At 40.8% G+C, this 26,087-nt stretch overlaps 1 protein-coding gene across 1 annotated transcript in view; it reads right to left on the minus strand.

Annotated features, from left to right (window-relative positions):
• The window catches only part of supv3l1 (SUV3-like helicase), a 56,828-nt gene extending 40,060 nt beyond the window's left edge, over positions 1–16,768 (minus strand). The window contains exon 1 of the mRNA XM_034188494.1: positions 16,375–16,768. Within this exon, the coding sequence (XP_034044385.1) occupies positions 16,375–16,597 (223 nt within the window). The 5' untranslated portion in view covers positions 16,598–16,768. The remainder of the gene's footprint in view (positions 1–16,374) is intronic.
• Positions 16,769–26,087: the final 9,319 nt, after the last annotated feature.

A 26,087-nucleotide genomic window follows, 5' to 3' on the forward strand; every position in this document is an offset into this window, starting at 1 on the left:
CCCACTATCACAGATTTAGTCTGGTTTGTGAACAATATTTGAGGGAAATGGTGATATTGTGTATGTGGAAAAAGTTTTAGATCTTTGAGTTCATCTCATACAAAATGGGAGCAAAACCAAAAGTGTTGCATTTATATTTTTGTTGAGTGTATATATATATACACACATATATATATATATATATATATATACAGACACACTAGTGCTGGGTTGAAAAGACAGAATTCGCTGATTTTAAATCAATTCTCATTTTAATTCCCACAGATCGATTCATACATCCAAAGATCAATTTTTTTCAAAAATTTTATATATATATACACAACCCCTGGCAAAAATTATGGAATCACCGGCCTCAGAGGATGTTCATTCAGTTGTTTAATTTTGTAGAAAAAAGCAGATCACAGACATGACACAAAACTAAAGTAATTTCAAATGGCAACTTTCTGGCTTTAAGAAACACTATAAGAAATCCAAAAACAAATTGTGGCAGTTAGTAGTGGTTACTTTTTTAGACCAAGCAGAGCGAAAAAAAATGGACTCACTCAATTCTGAGGAATAAATTATGGAATCACCCTGTCAATTTTCATCCCCAAAACTAACACCTGCATCAAATCAGATCTGCTCATTAGTCTGCATCTAAAAAGGAGTGATCACACCTTGGAGAGCTGTTGCACCAATTGGACTAACATGAATCATGGCTCCAACAGGAGAGATGTCAATTGAAACAAAGAAAAGGATTATCAAACTCTTAAAAGAGGGTAAATCATCACGCAATGTTGCAAAAGATGTTGGTTGTTCACAGTCAGCTGTGTCTAAACTCTGGACCAAATACAAACAACATGGAAAGGTTGTTAAAGGCAAACATACTGGTAGACCATGGAAGACATGAAAGCGTCAAGACAGAAAACCTAAAGCAATATGTCTCAAAAATCGAAAATGCACAACAAAACAAATGAGGAACGAATGGGAGGAAACTGGAGTCAACGTCTGTGACCAAACTGTAAGAAACCGCCTAAAGGAAATGGGATTTACATACAGAAAAGCTAAAGGAAAGCCATCATTAACACCTAAACAGAAAAAAACAAGGTTACAATGGGCTAAGGAAAAGCAATCGTGGACTGTGGATGACTGGATGAAAGTCATATTCAGTGACGAATCTCAAATCTGCATTGGGCAAGGTGATGATGCTGGAACTTTTGTTTGGTGCCGTTCCAATGAGATTTATAAAGATGACTGCCTGAAGAGAACATGTAAATTTCCACAGTCATTGATGATATGGGGCTGCATGTCAGGTAAAGGCACTGGGGAGATGGCTGTCATTACATCATCAATGACTGTACAAGTTTACATTGATATTTTGGACACTTTTCTTATCCCATCAATTGAAAGGATGTTTGGGGATGATGAAATCATTTTTCAAGATGATAATGCATCTTGCCATAGAGCAAAAACTGTGAAAACATTCCTTGCAAAAAGACACACAGGGTCAATGTCATGGCCTGCAAATAGTCCGGATCTTAATCCAACTGAAAATCTTTGGTGGAAGTTGAAGAAAATGGTCCATGACAAGGCTCCAACCTGCAAAGCTGATCTGGCAACAGCAATCAGAGAAAGTTGGAGCCAGATTGATGAAGAGTACTGTTTGTCACTCATTAAGTCCATGCCTCAGAGACTGCAAGCTGTTATAAAAGCCAAAGGTGGTGCAACAAAATACTAGTGATGTGTTGGAGCGTTCTTTTGTTTTTCATGATTCCATAATTTTTTCCTCAGAATTGAGTGATTCCATATTTTTTTCCCCTCTGCTTGGTCTAAAAAAGTAACCGTTACTGACTGCCACAATTTTTTTTTCCTGATTTCTTATAGTGTTTCTTAAAGCCAGAAAGTTGCCATTTGAAATGACTTTAGTTTTGTGTCATGTCTTTGATCTGCTTTTTTTTCTACAAAATTAAACAACTGAATGAACATCCTCCGAGGCTGGTGATTCCATAATTTTTGCCAGGGGTTATATATATATATATATATATATATATATATATATATATATATATATATATATACACACACACATACATACATACACACACAGACACACACACACAGTGAGGAAAATAAGTATTTCAACACCCTGCGGTTTTGCAAGTTCTCCCACTTAGAAATCATGGAGGGGTCTGAAATTTTCATCTTAGTTACATGTCCACTGTGAAAGACAATCTAAAAAAAAAACAAAAAAAAAACAGAAATTGCAATGTATGATTTTTTTAATAATTTATTTGTATATTACTGCTGCAAGTAAGTATCTGAACACCTGCCAACCAGCAAGAATTCTGGCTCACACAGACCTGTTAGTTTTTCTTTAAGAAGCCCTCTTATTCTGCACTCTTTACCTGTATTAATTGCACCTGTTTGAACTTGTTACCTGCATAAAAGACACCTGTTCACACAATCAATCACACTCCAACCTGTCCACCATAGCCAAGACCAAAGAGCTGTCTAAGAACACCAAGAACAAAACTGTAGACCTGCACATGGCTGGGATGGACTACAGCACAACAGGCAAGCAGCTTGGTAGAAGACAACAACTGTTATGATTATTTATTAGAAAGTGGAAGTAACACAAGATGACTGTCAATCTCCCTCAGTCTGGGATTCCATGCAAGATCTCACTTTGTGGGGTAAGGATGATTCTGAGAAAGCTCAGAACTACACAGGAGGACCTGGTCAATGACCTGAAGAGAGCTGGGACCACAGTCACAAAGATTACATTAGTAACACATGATGCTGTCATGGTTTAAAATCCTGCAGGGCAGCAAGGTCCCCCTGCTCAAGCCAGCACATGTCCAGGCCTGTTTGAAGGTCACCATTGACCATCTGGATGATCCAGAGGAGGCATTGGAGAAGGTCATGTGGTCAGATGAGACCAGAATAGAGCTTTTTGGAATCAACTCCACTTACCATGTTTAGAGGATGAGAAGAACCCCAAGAAAACCATCCCAACCATGAAGCATGGGGGTGGAAACATCATACTCTGGGGGTGCTCTTCTGCAAAGGGGACAGGACGACTGCACCGTATTGAAGGGAGGATGGATGGGGTCATGTATTGCGAGATTTTGGCAAACAACCTCCTTCCCTCAATTGAAGATGGGTCATGGCTGGGTCTTCCAGCATGACAATGACCCCAAACAGAGGGCAACGAAGGAGCGGCTCCGTAAGAAGCATTTCAAGGTCCTGGAGTGGCCTGGCCAGTCTCCAGACTTGAACTCAATAGAAAATCTTTGGAAGGAGCTGAAACGTCAAACCTGGCTGATCTAGAGAAGATCTGTATGGAGGAGTGGACCAAAATCCCTGCTGCAGTGTGCGCAAACCTGGTGAAAAACTACAGGAAACATTTGACCTCTGTAATTGCAAACAAAGGCTACTGTACCAAATATTAACATTGATTTTCACAGGTGTTCAAATACTTATTTGCAGCAGTAACATACAAATAAAATATTTAAAAAAAATCATACATTGTGATTTCCGGATTTTTTTTTTTAGTTTATGTCTCTCACAGTGGACATGCACCTAAGATGAAAATTTCAGACCCCTCCATGATTTCTAAGTGGGAGAACTTGCAAAATCGCAGGGTGTTCAAATACTTATTTTCCTCACTATAAATATATATATATATATATATATATATATATATATATAAGTATACAGTAAGTATTTCATATTTAAACTATTTTTGTGGTGTATAAAATGTCTAGTTTGTCTTTTTGTGGTGTACAGTCGCTCTGCGGGAACAACCCCAATTTTGTTGTACCCCCCACACACTTGTACAATGACAATAAAGACTATGAACAGTACGTGCAGCTTTACTTGTATCAATTTTTATTTTTGTTCATGTTAAAACACTATCAGTTGTTATAAAAGCACAAACTGCTGAAATCAAATGTTTAAATAAATGTCGAGAGATAACAGTAACACTCCAATGCAAATATGCAATTTTTATGGAATAGCAATAACACCGTGTTCTAATCCATGTGACAGACAGCGTATTATAGTTCTGCCATCTTGTCAATATGGAATAATATGGTTTTTATGACTAAAATGAGCAAGAAAATGGGACTGAGAAATAGCTCTCATTTAGCTTATTAACTGCAGCAAATTGCATGTAGTATTTCCCCCAACTCCCCAAAATCATGTTTCCAAAAAAGGCTATAAAAGGTTTTGGATCAGGAAAGTGGTCTGGTGGACGAATCTCTGGAAAGGTCATGCTTTAGGTGAAAGCATGAAGCTATGCTGTGTGCAGGCTTTAATTGTCTTTTAGAATCTTCAACCCCGTACTCAAAAAAGAGAGAGTCTTTGTTAGTGTTGGAAGCCATGCAAAAACAATGCTCTCACTTCTTTGTGTTTGGTAAATGACCACAAAATGGCATTAAAAAAACATGTCCTTAGGGCAGCATCTATTGAATATTTTTGGAATCAAGTAGTCTATCCATTATTTTATCAATTAATCAAGTAATCTGATAAAAAAAAGTACTTTTGCATTTTTAACCATCAGTAGTCCAAGGCTCTCCCTCAGCAATGGTACAATGTCACTGCGCCATCACACAGACTGTCAAATTTTGGGTGTTCCCCGTTTTCCTGGGTAACTATTTATTTTTTCATGGTTTTTTCACGTTTCAGATCTTTGCGGAGCGGTAAATGCAGGCGGTCAGTGAACTCAGTTAGGCTTCGCGTGAACACAACTTGTGATAAACTGGGCTCTGGAGTGCAACTTCTCCACAGAAGCCACACTGATAAACCCACTGTGCACCGTTTCGACAAAAACTCTGATCAAATCCGAATAAAGGCATTTTTTTTTTAACTCGACTGACTTAAAGTCCATGTAGAATGGAGGGCAGCCAGTGGACCAAACTGTGTTCTTGAAAAAATACACAAACACACTGCTTCATTTTAAATGCATAGTAAATGTATTTCAGATGATCAGCCTGAACCCTCTTTCTTAAAAGGCTTTATTTTACTCTGCGTGTCACTTTAAAAAGTTGTAGCTTCTGATGCTACACTGATTAGCTCTTACACGGGTTATGTACATGCTGTATTGTCTAGTGATATGCAGATCGATACTGAAATATCGATACCTCCAATGCCAGATGTTTATGCTCTAAAGTCAATTCTCAAATCATAATATCGATACTTTTGATACTTCAGTCATTTGAGGTCATGTATATCATTAACAGGAACAAAGTGGAAATTAACTAAACTATTGAAATTTTGTTGAAACTACGCGATATGTGGGAACTACTTTTTCTTTCGCCTGGGTAAGTGCGCAATGCATAAGCACAGCAACACACTGCTCAGTCAGTCAATCACTCAGGCTCTAAAGAGTCACGTGTGGAGCTATTTCAGCTCCACAAACAACCAAGAAGTAGTTGGTGACGTGGAAAAATGATTAAGATTCGTGTCAACACAACAAACCTCGTCAAACACCTCAGATTAAACCACAACGTAGAATTTGAGGTACTTATGAGACGGACAGAACAGGACAGCACAGTGTCAGGTGCCGCAAGGGCAAGACAGACATCTCTGGCGGAGTTCTTTGGTGCTGCAGGCAGGAACTATCCAGGTCCAGAGGGAGAAAATGTGACACTTTAAGTGGTGCTAAGCTCTGCTGCTGTTGGTGTTGTTCAAATTAATAAATATGGTTATGAAATAAGTAACAAAATAAATACTTCAACAAAATGCTTCAACAAAAAGCTGCATGAGTTCATCTTGGAGTAATAATATGTGTATCACTGAGATAATCTCACACTGGCAGAAAAAAAGCCTAGATTTATTCAGTAAAGTTTTCCTTAGGAATTGATCGTTTAAAGTGGATTACATAGTCTAGGTGTCATTAAATTATACAGAGCAATTGCGATAAAACAGCTATGGTAAAGTTTAATTAACAAAATTAAATTATAGTGAAATAAGAAAATTATATTCTAGAAAACAAGGATAAAAATAAGATTGATAAGATGAATATTTTAAGATGTAGGTATTGACAAACTTGTGCAATTTGTGTGGTATTTATTTAATAAAATATTTTACTGGCAATTTCAATTTGAGTAAGCCAGTATTATAAACAGCAAGTGTTTGTATCCCCTTATAGGTTATTTGAAGAGATTACATACATAAATACAATTAAGCACTCAGTGTAGAGTAGCCCCATCGTTTGTTTTGCCCTGTGAGCATATATTGTTTGAAGATGATTCCCCAAGAGCAGCAACACTCACACCATGTTCTCGGAGAAATGATTGCGAAGGATCTCCAGCCTCTGTCCATAGCAGTAGACCAAAGTTTCCAAGGATTTGTGAAAACTCTTGACCCAAAATATAAACTCCATGGAAGAACAAACCTGACAGAGTCTCATCTTGTTTGATGAATGCAAAAACAAAGTAATTCTTTCAGAAGCTATGATTTGAAATACACTCTTTTTAAAATTTAGCCTACATATGAGGCGTATTTGCACAAAATATCAGTATTAGATCGGTATCGCCGATTCCAGCCTGAACTTTACTCGGTATCAGACCAGAAAGGAAATCTGTGGTATCGAACATCACTACTATTGGCATTACAGCACCACATGCATGCTTGGCATATATACAACGTAAAACAAAACTCTGAAATGTTTGAGACAAAGAATTCACTCGAAAAGTGGGTTCTACCACCACTGCTCATGTCGTCAGCTATGATTGCTTAACAGGCCAGTCCACATGGAGACGAGTTTCCACATATACACAAACGTTCTGCATTGATGTTTCATCCACATGGAACCGCCATTTTCAGATTTCGAAAATGCTACTTTTTTGTGTGTACAACAAATATGCCACTTTTTTTAAAATGATGAGGTCATGGCCCCACCTTTCTAACCTCAGCCTTAAGCCGCGTTCACACCGGGCGCGACACAACGCCACAAATTTGCATCAGTCGCCATGCGAAGGACGCGCCACCATCGCCCGGTGCGTCGCTCTGCTTTCGCTGCGAAAATTCATCCCAGTGCATTATCAAATAGGAGGAGCTTCCATTCCGCTTACCGCCTCCGGTTGTCAGTCAAGTTAACATGGCAGACCTTGATCACACAGAGCGAGTTGCTGTGCTCTTAATTGTTGTGGAAAGCTGACAAACGACGCCAGCGGCGGTGTCCCTGGGTTCACAACATCCTCAGGAGATGTTCCCATTTCAGGGAGTATCATTATTTGCTGCAGGAGCTGCATCTGGATGACGGCCGCTTTCAGCGGTCCTTCCGCCTCTGCAGGACCCAGTTTGAGGACCTCCTGTCTCATTCACACACGCACGTGTAAACAATTAAAAAAAATAAATAAATAAAATAAAATAAACTGTCCGCTGCCACGGGGCTGCTGCTTGCTCTCTGTCATAACTGTGTTTATAAACCAGTCACCATTTGTTTTATTATACATCTGTGTAGTTAATAAATGGGGTGGTGGCCAAGTGGTTAATGTGCTTGGTTTCAGTGCAGAAGGTTCCGGGTTCAAATCCCACCCCTGCCACATTTCTCCATGTAATTTGGAGTTGCGTCAGGAAGGGCATCTGGTGTAAAACCTGTGCCAATTCAACATGCAGATCCACCTTGGATTTGCTGTGGCGACCCCGAGTGCAAACAAAGGAGCAGCCAAAGGGATTTACTTTTTGGCTGAATCTCAATTCTACCCCTCGGCCCTTCCCCTTACCCCTTACCCTCTGTTTTGCGCGGGCACGAGAGACAGAGGGGTGTCTCAATTCTCTTTCTGGAGTGAGGCGGAGGGGTAGGCGGAGGGCTACAAACCCCTCCAAACGGAATGAATCTGGATACACACTCCGTTTGGAGGGGTAGGAGGAGCTTACCGTTGTCTCCAAAAAAACAAACATGGCGCCGAAAGAGCCGCACAAATGAAGCGGCTTTCATTACAAATTACGCTGTTTAGAAAGTTATAACTTGCCAAAAAAAATGTACAGGCAAAACATGGACATGCTTGTTGTAAAAAAGCATGTCCATGTTGGAAGTCTCACAGGACAAGTTGTGACATGCCCAGCTGTTACACAATTTCTCGGATACTCACTCGACTGAAAAGCCACCGAAAGCCGTCTGAATCTTCCGAATGGTTTCCAACACGGACGCGCTTTTTGGTGTGCACCATTGCGGCTCCGTCCCGACGCGCGAATTCCTCCGCACGTCTTTCATTACAAAATCTCCTGTAACAGTGGAATGTGCCGCAAAAGTGCTGATGTCCACCTCTTCTGCAATTTCTCTGGTAGTCAGATGACGTCCCGGATCAACACAGCGTTCACTTTGGAAACGATCTAGTCATTTCAGCCTGTTGATGGCCGCTCGGAGCACGGCACGCCCTCCACCGCTGTGGGCCATCTTTAATCCGGTTGTAATGCTTCTTAATCTGTGTGACGCCCAGAGTATCCTCACAGAAAGCCGTCTGAATCTTCCGAATGGTTTCCACCTGGCTGTCTCTCACAGTTTCTGGAAAAATTTGATTCAGCGCTGTTCCAATCGCTCAGCCATTTCCCTGACAATGAAAATCCGACGAGGGGGGTGGACCAGTGCTCACTCAAAGCCTGCCCACAGGCGACTGACGCAACCAACAGGCGTGAAAAAACTCACGCATGCGCACGAAGGTTCAAGCTTGGCTGATGCAAGCGCACATGATTCAAATCCATATAGTTTTGGAAAAAAATAAAAAGGTTGGATAGTTTTCTAACAGACCTCGTATATTGTCCTTCTGAAGAATATCATAACTTCGCTCGTGTGCTGAGGCATTATAAAGCATATACACACGAACGCCACGATAAGACACTTTTATATCTCACAACGGGGAAAATCATGATAAAGGATAAGCATGTTCATTTGTATGTTCATAAATCTTTGAATAATATCAATCCCTGCTGTTGGATTACAAGGTCTGTAATGTGTGTGTATTTAGTAATCAAACAGGAGCCCTGAGCACACTCGTCTCCTAATAAGCTTTCGGGCAGAAAAGGAGGAGAAGTTTCATCAATGGGAATAAGTTGGAAAATATATACACACACATGTATATGTGTAACACATAACCTGACGTCCTAATAAACTGCTGTTATTTGTCAAGGAAATTTCTAAAGGAAATAGGGCTGGATGCAAAAAATGGGAGAATTTGAAAAAGAAATATAAGCTTAACAGAACTAGATGCAGCCCAAAACATACATACAGGTGCTGATCATATAATTAGAATATCGTGAAATCATCATTTATTTCAGTAATTCCATTCAAAAACTGAAACTTGTATAAAGTATACATTCATTGCACACAGACTGATATATTTCATGTTTATTTATTTTAAATAAATAAATTGTTTTCCTGTTTTATCATTAGAATTTTATATGTTTGTGTCTTTGTTTAGTCTTTATTATTTTACTTCTTTTACTTATGTTTTAAATTTTTTTATTGTGTTTTAATCTTATTTAATTTTATTTTGCTTTTAAATGATGTTTGTGAAGTGCCTTGAGGCAATTAGTCATGATTTGGCGCTATAGAAATTAATAAATTATTATTATAATAAATTATGATGATTATTAATTAATTAATTACTAATCAATCTAATGATTAAACAATACTAATTATTACTATTATTGATTAATTATTATTAGTACTATTAACATTAATCGATTTGTAATTAATTTATTAATACTATTTATTATTATTATAAATTACAAATGAATTAAATTAATTAACATGACATGATTGCGATGCATCAAATAAATCCACGACTTCTATTTCTTTGCATTTACGCAGAAAGGCGAGAAAATAAAAAGAGCAAACAGGCTACTGCAACAAGTTGCATTTCGGTTGCCATGTTAAACAGTGAAGACGGCAGTTTGACACGGCAGTTTTTTTTTTCTCTCCTAAGGCGGAGGGGTGTCTCAGTTCATAGGGCTGGAGGCATACCCCTTCGCCTTACCCCTTGTTTTAAAGGGGTAGGCGTAGGGGCAGGGCCAAGGGGAAGGGGTACAAAACAAAATTGAGATTGGGGGTTTGTGTAGTTAATAAATAAAATAATCTTCACGGATGATTTGCTCACGCGCACGTGAAAAAAAAAAAAAAAACTGTCCGCTGCCGCAGGGCTGCTGCTCACTCTTCCCCCAAACTCTGTCATAATTGTGTTTATAAACCAGTCACCATTTGTTTTATTATACATCTGTGTAGTTAATAGATAAAATAATCTTCACGGACAATTCGCTCACGCGCACACATCAAGAAAAAACTGTCCGCTGCCGCTGTTGCGGGGCTGCTGCTCGCTCTTCCCCCAAAAACTCTGTCATAATTGTGAAATAAAGGACAAAAGGGGCATAGGTTCTGCTCACAGGCTAGCTACCAGAGACAGGACATGTTCACATCCAACTCAGTCAAACTCCAGACATCTCCACATTACTACATATGCAGTCCCTGATTGGTCATTGCAGCGCGACAAGACGAAAAAGTTCAGATTTTTCAACTTGGGGAGGAGGGCAACGCGACACGATATCACGTCACAAACGTGCCAATCGCTCAAAATCGCTTCATTCGCGTCCATCTCATTGCGTTGTGTGGCTTGGCACCGTAACACGTCCTTCCATAGGGATTACATGGCAACCTGTCGCCGCTGTCGCTCGCATCGCGCCCGGTGTGAACGCGGCTTTAATCCCGGCCACAAGGCGACACGCTAAAACGCGTCCATTATATTGGTGTACTTGGACTGACACTATTCCCATTCAACATTCTCTTGTAGTTTATTTGATTTATAATTCAGTGCGACTTGAAGCAGAAGTCTGTTCCACATCTTGTTCTCCATTTTTTGTAGAAGTGTTACAGGTCTGGCATACATAAAACAGCATTCTCAGTGGTTTCATGTGTACAGATATATCTTACAAAGAAAAAGATGGTATAGGGAAACTTCTGTTTCCCTGTGGACAAGGCATGCATCTGCTTCTACTTTAAAAACAGGGTTTTTGATTTGACAGTTTCACACCTGCGCAGATGTAAAAGAAAGAAAGAAAACAAATTAACAGTATATATGTGCCAGGGAAAACAGAATATTGGTTAAAAAAGAAAAAATGGGTTTATTAGATTTCTCATAATCCACTAAAGTATATCCCATTATGCCATTTACATGACTGAATATTGATTTGATAACTCCATAAATCAGATAATAATCCTTCATAAGTGTGCAAATAAACATGGTCTGTTCCATACAATATGCGAAGGTAGAAATTTCCAAACCATACTGGAATTCTGCTTCTGTGAAACACTTATGAAAATTACTGTCTGACCTTGCAGACTTTTTATGCATTTCAGAAAAAAAAAAACCCAACCCAGTTTAAAAGAAAATCATTTACAATGTTGCTGGGGGACCTCAGACTCCAGACTTGGCATCTTGTTCCAAAACCCCAGAAATGCCCTTCCAAAAATGGTGGACATTTTCAGAATGCAAGATCTGTCCACCTGAAACATATATACTGAGTACTATTACCTCTTTTTAAATCACTGGGAGGTGTAATGGACAAACATGGCAGGGCTCAGAGTGGACTAGGGTGCAGCAACAGAAAAGCTCAAAGGAAGACACACAGAGGGAGTGGTGCTTCGTTCTCTGCAATGCACGCATACACGGACAGAGACTGATGACCTCATCTGCACATATGACTCCCAACTGATTGAGGTTACGTCCCCAAGCAAGGTGGGTAGACTGGGACAATACAGACCAAGTGTCTTGTCTTAGTACTGCTCCACTTAACGCTATTACATGTTAATACCACAAAATTAAAGAGTAATGACTGGACTTCTACCAACATGGGTATTTACCTTAAGGTAATAAAAGCTCCCTATGGCACAAAGACACAGAAATGGCACAAAACAATCCGGAAATGGCACAAAAAAAAAAAATCACAATACAGACATGGCACGAAAAATCTGCCCAGTGGCGAAAAAGCCACAAACCGGACAGCATTGTTGTAAAAATCCGTAAAAAGCCACAAGCCGATGGTAGACGAACATAGACATTATAAAGAGTACACGCTACATTGGTTGCTGAGGCACAAGAAATGCAGCCGCCATCTTAGTGATTCCATCACAATGCACAGTGAAGGTTTGATTTAATTTTTTTTTTTTTTTATCTTTCTATTAGGGATGCACCGATGCCAGTATCAGCTATCGGCCGGATCCTGTATGTATTTACTTGTACTCATAAAACTGCTCCGATACTAGACACCCGATACCCCTTTACAGCAACGTGATGTCAATCTCTCATTTGTGCTTGTATTGTGTGTCAATCGCAGCAGCCCGTGTGAGGCGGAGGTCGCAGTTCGATGGAACTGTCCACTTGCCCACGAAGCGTTTGATGCTGTGAGGTTTTCACCTGTTTCCTGCAGCGCAGCTCAGGCTTCAAGTTGAAAACAGTTGTTGTCTCTCAAAGCATTCTGACGACAGCACATCTACGCAGAGCTTTTTACATTTTTTTTTCTTTAAAACTATGTGCTGCTCCGTGTGGGTCCTCACTAAAAACAGCGGATCCACACACATTAACAACGCTTGTTTTTCCCACCCAATTGTACCTCAAGTCTCTGAGGATGACATGATGTACAAAAATGCAGAAAAATGTAAATAAATAAATAAATAAAAACCCCTACCTCTCAATCTGATCATGCTTTTTCCATAAATATACATTCTCAATTCTTCCTGCTCAGACGGCCATCCAGGGGCGAATCCAGGCGGAAAGGGGGGGCTGCTTCCCCCTCCACACCCCTAGATTTAAGGTCCACTTTTGAAGACAATTTTTCATACTACTACTACTACAATATTAATTTTAACAATTAAAATGTTAAGACTTTAAATGTGACAAAAATGTTACAAAGAATTTAATAGTTACATTTATAAACAATGTAGATTATAAATTGAATGTTTTACTTTTACAGTGCTGTCAACATTTAAATATGAGGTCAAGAAAGATGTCTATTTTATTTTTTATAAAACAATTATTTATGTCCACTGAAGTCAAGAAAGGGTGACTATAAAGTGAGTATTGGCAAAACTAGTTATCATTTTCATGTTGAAGTGGTGGTGGGGTGTTGTCAGTAGCTGCTTCAAGTACCTAGTAATCTAAATGATTCACTTATAAAACTGAGTAATCAGTAAAGTAAGTTGCTTTTTCAAAGTAATTGTGGCAACACTGGTGCTCATAGACATAAGTAAAGTTAGTGATGGACAGTTTCAGTTCCGTTGCTGGTGCTGTATATTTTGTAGTGCTGAATTCCATACATTTCAGAGTGATGTCTGGCAGGGTCATGTTTGTTAAGAAACACACAGTAAATATTAAAGCCCAATTTGTTGGAGTCAAAAAGTGAAGTTACATGATTTAAGTAAAATGTTTGTAAATAAAAACAAAGCTAATGATATTGGTAGCAGTTACAGTCAAAAATTAAGGAACAACTGATGAATAAAACATTTTCAAAGTCATCATAAAACTAGGGATATCCTGATCAGGTTTTTTGGCCCCGATCCAATTCCGAGTCATCTGATTTTGAGTATCTGCCGATACTGAGTCCCGATCTGATACTTTAAAAAACTGAATGAACAATGAACAAATGCTAAATATATCATATTTGCATTTTAATCACCTTATTTTATTATTCATCACTTAAACAGTGCACTTCTCCTTGAGGTAGCTTGAACAATCAAGTAACAATCTACCAGACTTAAAAAATGTACAAATTTCCATGTTATTTTATTTTATTGTCCAAGGATCCTTATGTTAAACAATAAATTATTTAATCTGAAATAACAGGTGGTTTTAATTTACAGATGAAAGGTTTCTAAAGTCCTTGCCTCAAATGGAAGAGTTTAAGTATCTCGGGGTCTTGTTCACGAGTGAGGGACGGATGGAGCGTGAGATCGATAGATGGATCGGTGCAGCATCTGCAGTGATGCGGTCGCTGTATCGGACCGTCGTGGTGAAGAGAGAGCTGAGTAGGGGGGCAAAGCTCTCGATTTACCGATCGATCTACGTTGCGATCCTCACCTATGGTCATGAGATTTGGCTCATGACCGAAAGAACGAGATCGCGAGTACAAGCGGCCGAGATGAGTTTCCTCCGCAGGGTGGCTGGGCACTCCCTTAGAGATAGGGTGAGGAGCTCGGTCACTCGGGAAGAGCTTGGAGTCGAGCCGCTGCTCCTCCACGTCGAAAGGCGTCAGTTGAGGTGGCTCGGGCATCTTTTCCAGATGCCCCCTGGACGCCTCGCTGGAGAGGTGTTCCGGGCACGTCCCATTGGGAGGAGGCCCTGGGGAAGACCCAGGACACGCTGGAGGGACTACATCTCTCGGCTGACTTGGGAACGCCTTGGGGTTCCCCCGGAGGAGCTGGGGGAGGTGTGTGTGGATCGGGAGGTCTGGGCGGCTTTGCCTGAGCTGCTGCCCCCGCGACCCGACTCCAGATAAAGCGGAAGAAAATGGATGGATGGAGGTTTCTAAAGAACCATTTATTGATTTAGCTATTTTAATTACAAGTGTTCTAAACTTTTTTGGGCAGCTACGTCACAGCTCAGAGCATTTAAAGTTGAATTGGGTTGAACTTATGTTTCTTATTTTGTTCAATAAAAACAAAAAAGGCTGGGTTGAACTTTGACCGCGTCAGCCTGCCAACAAGCCGCAATGCGCGCTCCCTTCAGAAGCGTTGCTTTAGCTCAGCTTTTGACACGACGCTTCTGACGCCTCTAAAAAGCAACGCGTCTCATTGAAAATAATGCTTTTTACACTGATTCTTGACACCTCTGATGCTTCCGACGCGTGAAAGGCCCATTAATCTGCAATAATGAGCTTGAAATAGCACTGATTTCCGATCACGTGATTGGATCGGGACATCCGTACATAAAACTGCAATGGTATAATTATGTGTTTGTGTCGGTAATCGGTATCAACGAGTACCCAAATGTAAGTACTCGCACTTGTACTCGGTCTGGGAAAAAGTGGTATCGGTGCAACCCTACTTTCTATGGGTTGCCGCGGACTTTACACCGAGCGCCCTCTGGCCGACGAAAACATTGCCGACCTCAATACAAATACATGTAATTTGGTCACTTTTCAAAGGGGTCAGACTCGTCAATAAAGTCAATTTAATGTACAATGGTTCATTTCAGGTCAGGTTGGTGTATAAATCTCACTGTTTCAGGCAGTAAGCGCTATCAGCTGGCTGTTAGAAGCAAGTTAAAGACAAAACAAATGCAGCCCGAGGTGGTTTTCATCGGGCGGCCAGTTGCGGAAGTACGAATTCTCGCCTTCGGATTGGCCACTTCACCGGAAGTGACATGGCGCTGCGGCAAACCATAATAAAGTTGCTTTGTTCTCTGCCATTTTCTCTGTTCTGTAAAGTGTCTTTTATCACTGTGTTATAATAAGGTGCTGATAGCTACTGAGAGCTCTGTAATCAGTCCTCTTTTAGGGGTTTTAGCTGGAAAACTTTCAAGAGCAAGTTTGTACATGTGTAAGGCAAATATATATATATATATATATATACACATACATACATACACACACACACACACACACACACACACAAGGATTTTATATAGTTCATGCTTATATTATTTATTTCCTTTTATGACTACGTGTACTTTTCCTCTTTGTGAGGTTTTAAAAAGAAAGACGCATTCTTCATGATTGAGCAAACTATTTTTCATTTTGCATAAGTGCCTTATCCTGCTTTTGACGAGCCACAAGGCTCATGTCGCAGGAATGGAATGTTTCAGCTGCTACCTTGCCTTGCTATCTCCCTCATGCAGACATGACTCGTGTAACCTGTCCCTGACTGTCCTTGTTTGTTTTTTCTAATGCTGGTGAACTAAATAAAAAGCCGAGCCAGAGGAGAGGATTTTAGGAGAGTTTTGGAACTGAGCACTTACAAGCTGCTACTGCCCGCCCTCCTCCTCTGCGCAGAGCATAAAATATATTTGTCTCTCTCTGACTGGTTTCTTTACAGTGTCTGTGCCTCTCATTTCTTTAAAACAGGGTGCAAACCCAACACACACACACACTGTATATTTAAAAGCCCCCCCCCCCCCCCCCCCCCCACCAGAAGCTGAAAGGTTTTAGCAATGCTAATGCTCCCCTGACGAATTTTCTCAAAAAACAGTCTGATGGCCCTAAACGACATGGTGAGAGGCTGAAGAGCTTCGCTCATTCATGTCTTCGACATATACATATTAATAAGTATGACTTTAAATCAGCTCACATTAAGGGTAGTTTTGGAATGGGATTGTTAAACTGATCAGTTCCATGATGACACTGACAGAGTGTGTTGAGTTTCGTTTCGTGTTTACCCTGTGCTGCTGGCATTTCACTCACTTTTATCCAGCGCCTGGCTCAGCTCTGCGCCCACACCGCTGTCTGCAGACGAATTTGTCTTCAAGGTGACGGGCATAAAAAGCGAAGTGTCCGGTGGTCTGATCGAAGAGCCGTTTTCAGAGTGATTTCTGCTGTGATGTTTGAAGCCCGACACCGCAGACACACGACAGCTAATGTGGCGTCGCAGCCGGCACAACAAAGGCACACAGCGCTTCACTGACATCTTCCGAACAAACTTAGAAAGCTGATAGGAACTCCGGCTGTAGAGAAGTTGTCACACTCACTTTATTATTGTTATATTCGCTTCATGTCGTCTGGAGAAGCGTATAAACAGATTAGCATGCAGCAGAGGACGGTCAAACTCCTGCTGGCGCACAACGTGGGACAGGCTCGTAGCTGGCCAAATCTATGCCTGTACAGACTGACATGAAGAAAATTATTACATAAAAAGTGTTCCGATACAAAGCTGTATAAACCACTCAGTATTTTTCAGACAAATTAATAAGACGGGAAAATGACTTTCGGACAGGACAGTTGTATATAAAGCGCAATTTATGAACAGACAAGATCGAGGACCCCATGCCGAAGATCGTATGTGTGAAGCAGAAGATTGTCTCAAACTCTTGTTGTCTCGGCATGATCGAAACCCCGACTCTCACGAGCGCCAATAGCTTAGCTTAAGGCAAGCTAAAAGTGGATGCTCTCGTTTTGGCCGAACTACTGTACAGTTTCTGGGTATTTTGTGTTAGTACGTGTCCGCGGCCGACGTCCTTGAATTCCTGTGCAAAAAGTAGTTCCCAGAAAATTGTGATAGATTCCTGTGAGATAATGAGTATATCTCATCTAAATCAATTCTAAAATTAACCAGTAATAAAATTGTAAAGATAACTGAAGTTTTAAGAGTGGCCATAATAAATATTTAAGAAATTTAAAGTTTATCAATCAATCAATCAACTTTTTTCTTATATAGCGCCAAATCACAACAAACAGTTGCCCCAAGGCGCTCCATATTGTAAGGCAAGGCCATACAATAATTATGAAAAACCCCAACGGTCAAAACGACCCCCTATGAGCAAGCACTTGGCCACAGTGGGAAGGAAAAACTCCCTTTTAACAGGAAGAAACCTCCAGCAGAACCAGGCTCAGGGAGGGGCAGTCTTCTGCTGAGACTGGTTGGGGCTGAGGGAAAGAACCAGGAAAAAGACATGCCGAGAAGGGGGGCAGAGATCGATCACTAATGATTAAATGCAGAGTGATGCATACGGAGCAAAAAGAGAAAGAAACAGTGCATCATGGGAACCCCCCCACAGTCTACGTCTAAAGCAACATAACCAAGGGATGGTCCAGGGTCACCCGATCCAGCCCTAACTATAAGCCTTAGCGAAAAGGAAAGTTTTAAGCCTAATCTTAAAAGTAGAGAGGGTATCTGTCTCCCTGATCTGAATTGGGAGCTGGTTCCACAGGAGAGGAGCCTGAAAGCTGAAGGCTCTGCCTCCCATTCTACTGTTACAAACCCTAGGAACCACAAGTAAGCCCGCAGTCTGAGAGCGAAGCGCTCTAATGGGGTAATATGGTACTACGAGGTCCCTAAGATAAGATGGGACCTGATTATTCAAAACCTTATAAGTAAGAAGAAGAATTTTAAATTCTATTCTAGAATTAACAGGAAGCCAATGAAGAGAGGCCAACACGGGTGAGATATGCTCTCTCCTGCTAGTCCCTGTCAGTACTCTAGCTGCAGCATTCTGAACCAACTGAAGGCTTTTTAGGGAACTTTTAGGACAACCTGATAATAATGAATTACAATAGTCCAGCCTAGAGGAAATAAATGCATGAATTAGTTTTTCAGCATCACTCTGAGACAAGACCTTTCTGATTTTAGAGATATTGCGTAAATGCAAAAAGGCAGTCCTACATATTTGTTTAATATGCGCTTTGAATGACATATCCTGATCAAAAATGACTCCAAGATTTCTCACAGTATTACTAGAGATCAGGGAAATGCCATCCAGAGTAACGATCTGGTTAGACACCATGCTTCTAAGATTTGTGGGGCCAAGTACAATAACTTCAGTTTTATCTGAGTTTAAAAGCAGGAAATTAGAGGTCATCCATGTCTTTATGTCTGTAAGACAATCCTGCAGTTTAGCTAATTGGTGTGTATCCTCTGGCTTCATGGATAGATAAAGCTGGGTATCATCTGCGTAACAATGAAAATTTAAGCAATACCGTCTAATAATACTGCCTAAGGGAAGCATGTATAAAGTGAATAAAATTGGTCCTAGCACAGAACCTTGTGGAACTCCATAATTAACTTTAGTCTGTGAAGAAGATTCCCCATTTACATGAACAAACTGTAATCTATTAGACAAATATGATTCAAACCACCGCAGCGCAGTGCCCTTAATACCTATGACATGCTCTAATCTCTGTAATAAAATTTTATGGTCAACAGTATCAAAAGCAGCACTGAGGTCCAACAGAACAAGCACAGAGATAAGTCCACTGTCCGAAGCCATAAGAAGATCATTTGTAACCTTCACTAATGCTGTTTCTGTACTATGATGAATTCTAAAACCTGACTGAAACTCTTCAAATAGACCATTCCTCTGCAGGTGATCAGTTAGCTGTTTTACAACTACCCTCTCAAGAATCTTTGAGAGAAAAGGAAGGTTGGAGATTGGCCTATAATTAGCTAAGATAGCTGGGTCAAGTGATGGCTTTTTAAGTAATGGTTTAATTACTGCCACCTTAAAGGCCTGTGGTACATAACCAACTAACAAAGATAGATTGATCATATTTAAGATTGAAGCATTAAATAATGGTAGGACTTCCTTGAGCAGCCTGGCAGGAATGGGGTCTAATAAACATGTTGATGGTTTGGATGAAGTAACTAATGAAAATAACTCAGACAGAACAATCGGAGAGAAAGAGTCTAACCAAATACTGGCATCACTGAAAGCAGCCAAAGATAACGATACATCTTTGGGATGGTTATGAGTAATTTTTTCTCTAATAGTCAAAATTTTGTTAGCAAAGAAAGTCATGAAGTCATTACTAGTTAAAGTTAATGGAATACTCAGCTCAATAGAGCTCTGACTCTTTGTCAGCCTGGCTACAGTGCTGAAAAGAAACCTGGGGTTGTTCTTATTTTCTTCAATTAGTGATGAGTAGAAAGATGTCCTAGCTTTACGGAGGGCTTTTTTTATAGAGCAACAAACTCTTTTTCCAGGCTAAGTGAAGATCTTCTAAATTAGTGAGACGCCATTTCCTCTCCAACTTACGGGTTATCTGCTTTAAGCTACGAGTTTGTGAGTTATACCACGGAGTCAGACACTTCTGATTTAAAGCTCTCTTTTTCAGAGGAGCTACAGCATCCAAAGTTGTCTTCAATGAGGATGTAAAACTATTGACGAGATACTCTATCTCCCTTACAGAGTTTAGGTAGCTACTCTGCTCTGTGTTGGTATATGACATTAGAGAACATAAAGAAGGAATCATATCCTTAAACCTAGTTACAGCGCTTTCTGAAAGACTTCTAGTGTAATGAAACTTATTCCCCACTGCAGGGTAGTCCAACAGGGTAAATGTAAATGTTATTAAAAAATGATCAGACAGAAGGGAGTTTTCAGGGAATACTGTTAAGTCTTCTATTTCCATACCATAAGTCAGAACAAGATCTAAGATATGATTAAAGTGGTGGGTGGACTCATTTACTTTTTGAGCAAAGCCGATAGAGTCTAATAATAGATTAAATGCAGTGTTGAGGCTGTCATTCTCAGCATCTGTGTGGATGTTAAAATCGCCCACTATAATTATCTTATCTGAGCTAAGCACTAAGTCAGACAAAAGGTCTGAAAATTCACAGAGAAACTCACAGTAACGACCAGGTGGACGATAGATAATAACAAATAAAACTGGTTTTTGGGACTTCCAATTTGGATGGACAAGACTAAGAGACAAGCTTTCAAATGAATTAAAGCTCTGTCTGGGTTTTTGATTAATTAATAAGCTGGAATGGAAGATTGCTGCTAATCCTCCGCCCCGGCCCGTGCTACGAGCATTCTGACAGTTAGTGTGACTCGGGGGTGTTGACTCATTTAAACTAACATATTCATCCTGCTGTAACCAGGTTTCTGTTAGGCAGAATAAATCAATATGTTGATCAATTATTATATCATTTACCAACAGGGACTTAGAAGAGAGAGACCTAATGTTTAATAGACCACATTTAACTGTTTTAGTCTGTGGTGCAATTGAAGGTGCTATATTATTTTTTCTTTTTGAATTTTTATGCTTAAATAGATTTTTGCTGGTTATTGGTGGTTATGAGCAACTTCACCTGTTACTGCTCAAGCACATTGTAAACATTGACACGATGAAGTTTAATGCAAAAGTGTTCAGAAAGATAAGATTTGAATGGTTTTGTTAGATAATATTTGTGCTAATTCTTTGTTTTATGTTAGCTATTAAGTATTTGTGTTATTTGTTTAGACGTTCTGAAAAATATGTTAAGTTTTACTCTATCATCTGTCCAAGTTTCAGGCACAGGGAGAGCTCCCTCTGTTGGTGAGAGCCAGTAACATTAAAAATGTGAGACTAAACCACACCTATGTTAACACCTACAAGGTATAAAAAGTGTTGTATGACTCATTTTAGGGGCCTTTCACAAGATGGACGCTGTCTGTGAGGGTCCCAGGCCTGGTTTCTAACATGACCTTGAATAAACTCAAAATGAGGAATACAATGGTTTGGTTTTTGGTAAGGAGCAGAATTTTGCATAAAAGAACAGTTTGATTACCATTCACAGTTGGCGATGAAAGACTTGGGTGTTAACGTGTTAAAGTCAGAACAAGAAGCTGCACTGAAAGAGATCTATCTGGGAAGAGACACATTCTGTGTGTTGTTGGTCCATTGAGAGCAGCACGCTGAGCAGGGTAGTCAAAGTAGGCCGGTGAGCTAAATCTGTAGCCGCTCTATCCCACAATTCCAAAATGGCAGAGATGTCGGTCCAATGAGAGTGCACTCCGAGCAGGGTGGATTGAAACCACCTGGTTGAGGCGCTTTTTGTGACAGTTTTTTTTATTTTACTATTTTTAATTCCCCCAACTATAACTCTCCCCAATCATCCCGCATTTCATGCCCCACTCATGAAATGTGCCCCATTTTTGTGATGATATCATGAACCCATAGATTAATTGACTTTTCATAATATCATCCCTAGTGTGCCTTAATTGAGAGTGGCGACATGAGCAGGAAAAAAAACCGGTCACATGACTCATGGTGCCATCTTGGGGCCAAAATAGCATTCGCTGTTAATCTGTCTGCATTGAAATCCAGCTATTTAATTTATTTATTCACTGAAAATGCCAGGTTGTTGTACATTTGGATGCACAAATAGACACAGCAAGGGCTTCAAGATGTACAGATTCCTTTCAGATCCAAACAAAAGAAAAATTGGGGAAAATAAAGTCAGCCATGTGGGATGGAAGCGACTTCATCGTCAAAGTTTTGCGAGGTAAATTCATTGTTCAGTCCCATGTACAGTAAAACTCACCTAAACTGTCATTGTGTAAACCAGATATTTGCAGTCAGTGGACAAAAAAGTCCCAATGTTTTTGTATTGTTTTCCATGTAATAAACACTGTATATAACAGATTTTGAACAACAGATTTTTAGCTCACATCGGATAAAATGTCCCATCTGAATGCAATGTATTAAACCCCCTCTCATTTGGGACCAGAGTCATTTCTGTGATTAAAAGCCCGACAATTTTTTTTTTTCAGCAGTGTTGCCAACTTGGTGACTTTCTCGCTAAATCTGGCTACTTTCCAAACCCTCTTGACGACTTAGTTTCTCAAATGCAACTAGTGACAAATCTAGCTATTTTTCCTGGTATCACTAGAGACTTTTCTGGTGTTTGGCGACTCAAGCCTCTGTTCTCACTAAACAGCAGCGGTTCTCCCACCGCCACTGCAGCCTGCTGCTGCAAAGACACAGAGTCCAAAGCACTGAGCGAAGGATAGCTACAATCCTCCATGTTCAAACACACGTGCAATGCCTCCGCGGCTGGTCCCACATTGAATGGCAAACCCCACTCGGACTCAGTCAAGCTGGCCTTGAGAAGTTATGTTATTTTGAGGAGTGATAGCCAATTTTAATGGCAAAATAAATAAACAAACCAAGACTCACTTTTTTGTCTCTCCCACAACGTTTTTTTTTTTTTTCAAAACTGTATTTCAACAAATACATTAACAGTAAACAAAGGATGAGGCCACAATAGATGAGCTAGAAAAAGCATATATATAAAAATTGGAGATTAACAAAAGTAAAGGGTTTCTTTAACATTAATTCTCTTAAAAAATCCCTTATACAGCATGACAGTTTTATGATATTTGGGAGTGTCTATAGCTTAATACTGCTTATATATTGTTCATATTCAGCCAGAAGTCTGTAAATTCCTTTTCAGTACTCTGCACTTATGAATATGGAATTTACCAAACAATATTAAAAGGCTGATAATCTCCCATCACGTGGGAGATCTCCCTACATCTGTTGTGACATCATAATATGCAAATGATATGCAAATCAGTCAGTGACAATTTAGCGACTTCTGACTTTTAGGACAGCCAATAGCTACTTTTTTTATTAAGGAGTTGGCAACACTTTTTCACACTGTGCTCAGACTCGGAGCCGCAGCCTCCATAAGTAAACACCATAAAAGGTCAAAGCAGAAGATGATGTCAGAGGTCATCAGCAGGTGTAGCTGAGGGTGCTTCCAGATAAACCCGTCCACACTGATCCACATGGGCTCGGAGTCCCACATCATGATTTCATTCTGCTGGGTCCGGCTCACACAGAGCAGACCGGCCACTGCCACAACATAATAAACTGAAAACACTTATTTCCATTGTGGTCCAAAAGAAAACATGATCAACATGGGTGCAAAAGACTAGACTATAAAATTTCTGCAGTGCTACGTGTAATAATGTCCACCCCCGGAGCACAAAGGAACTGTTCAACTGTATGTGGCACGCTTCATCACAACAACAATTATGAATTATTATCATGTACAGTGAATGTGAACAGCGGCTATGAAACTGAAAGTTCCATGCGCTGCTGCGTGCATGGTGCCACAAATCTGAACAAGCTGTTAAATCCACAGTAGACCTTACAGTACAGATATTTGTCCATTCCTTCCGATGGACGATGTAAATAATGTGAACTATTGTCTCCATCATAACACGGGCAGCTGCCTCTCTGTGCTGCGCAGTAACACATCATTGTGCGCGTCAGACTGAGCTGGACGGATCTCGTGTTGTAATAAATGTTCACCTTCTAACTCTGGAGGAGATATAACATGGAGCTTGTTTCAGGCTGTTACACCATTAATAAACATGAATTTCACCTCCAACAGCGGTCCAGGATGTTTCACAGCACAGGACGTGAACATGAAGACAGGACAGCAGCCTGCTGTTAAAATCCTCTCACCCAAAATTCATTCATTCATTCATTCATCTTCTACTGCTTAGTCCAATTAAGGGTGCGGGGGGCTGGAGCCTATCCCAGCAGCCATAGAGTGCAAGGTGGGGTACACCCAGGACAGGACGCCAGTCTGTTGCAGGGCCTCACCCAAAATAAAAACATTAATTCCATGTGATGATCCAACCATCGTGGTGTCCAGAGTTGCGTTGTGCTGCTGAAGTCAGCAAAAAAGAAAAAGTAAAGTTCCCTGGAAAGACTCCATGTGAGGGACTGCATGGCCCACCTGCCAGCAAACTGAGTGGAGCTGTGCAGTGGCGGCTGTACTAAAATACGAAATGGAGCCTAATAATCATGAAATGGGGGTAAAAAGTAATGAAATGGAGGAGACTGACCCAGTCAGACTCCAAATATGATTAAATATGTTTCACTTAATTACTTTTATTTAATTGTTTTTAAGGAAAATGGAGCGAAATGGGGACTGATAACGAAACAGGGGTAAAACATAACAAAATGGAGCAGACTGACTCTAAATATGATTAAATGATTCAATAATTACTTTTATGTAATTATTTTTAAACAAAATGGGACTGATAAGGAAAGGGGGGTTAAACATAGTGAAATGGAGCAGACTGACCCATTGACTGAAGTTTCATCTCGAACACCAGATGGCGCACCTGCCCCTACTACATGTACTGAGCACATCTCACAAAAACAAAAGCTAAACAATTAAATAAAATTATTTTGAGTCAGTCTGGTTCAATCTGCTCCATTTCATTACATTTTACCCCAGTTTGAGATTATCAGTCCACATTTCGCCCCATTTCACATTTTAGTATGGCCCGTGCAGTGGTAGGCGCATGAACTTAAGTTATATAAGACAGTGCACTGGACACCAGAGGTTCTTCCTGCAGGTGGTCAGCCCACAGGGTGGAGATGGAAGGTCCACGTTGCCTTTTCGGGCTGTGTCTGACTGGGCTCCGTGGTAAGTCCAGCCACCAGGCACTTGCTTACGGGCCCAACATCCAGGCCTGGCCCCAGACAGGGCCCCGGGTTTCCTCCGGGCCAGGTCACATTTCCCCTGCCTCTTTGGTCCCCCACATTTTAAAAGTGTGTGCCAATTACAGGGGCATCACACTACTCAGCCTCCCCGGTAAAGTCTATTCCAGGGTGCTGGAAAGGAGGGTTTGGCTGATAGTCGAACCTCTGAAGAGGAACAATGCAGGTTCCATCCTGTTTGTGGAACAACCGACCAGCTCTTCACTCTCACAGGGACCCTGGAGGGGTCCTGGGAGTATGCCCATCCAGTCTACATGTGTTTTGTGGACTTGGAGAAGGCGTATCATTGGGTACCCTGGGAGATACTGTGGAAGGTGCTGTGGGAGTATGGAGTGAGGGGGTCCCTTCTCAGGGCCATCCAATCTCTGTACTCACAAAGCGAGAGCTGTGTTCGGTTGCTCGGCAGTAAGTTGGACTCGTTTCCGGTGGGGTTGGCCTCCGCCAGGGCTGCGCCTTGTCAGCAATCCTGTTTGTGATATTCATGGGCAAGATATCGAGACGCAGTCGGGGGAGGAGGGTTTCCACTTTGGTGGGCTCAGGGTCTCATTACTGCATTTTTCAGATGATGTGGTCCTGTTGGCTTCATCGGCCGGTGACCTCCAACACTCACTGGATCGGTTCATAGCTGAGTGTGAAATGGCTGGGATGAGGATCAGCACCTCTAAATCTGAGGCCATGGTTCTCATCAGGAAACCAATGGATTGGTAGGGAATGAGGTCTTGCCCCAAGTGAAGGAGTTCAAGTACCTCAGGAAATGAGCTTGTGTTGTGGTGGTTCAGTGGCTGAGGGACTAGGAAGATGCCGTAGCTCTGGCAAGAACAGCACCACGGGAGTGAGACTTGGTGGCACGCGGCATTTTGCTAGCTAGAGTCACCTAAAATGGGGAAAAAAAAACAGCTGGATTTAATGTCATATTTACAAATAACAAACAAAACATTAATGGCAACTCTTGGTGGACGTGGATATCCGGAACCAACAACAGTGGATTGCATCGCAGATTTAGAAAACTACATCGGCCATTACTGCCAGGCCTGCTGCTCGGACACAGCTTCCCCGGTAGACAAAGACGACAAAAATCCGTGTAAACATAAGAAGAAGGATTCCTCTACAGACAATGTAGGTAGAGGTAAGTGTGCTCCGTTCCATCAACACGAAGCTGGATTCGCTCATGG

This window comes from Thalassophryne amazonica, chromosome 2, assembly GCF_902500255.1.
Source record: "Thalassophryne amazonica chromosome 2, fThaAma1.1, whole genome shotgun sequence".
NCBI lineage: Eukaryota > Metazoa > Chordata > Actinopteri > Batrachoidiformes > Batrachoididae > Thalassophryne > Thalassophryne amazonica.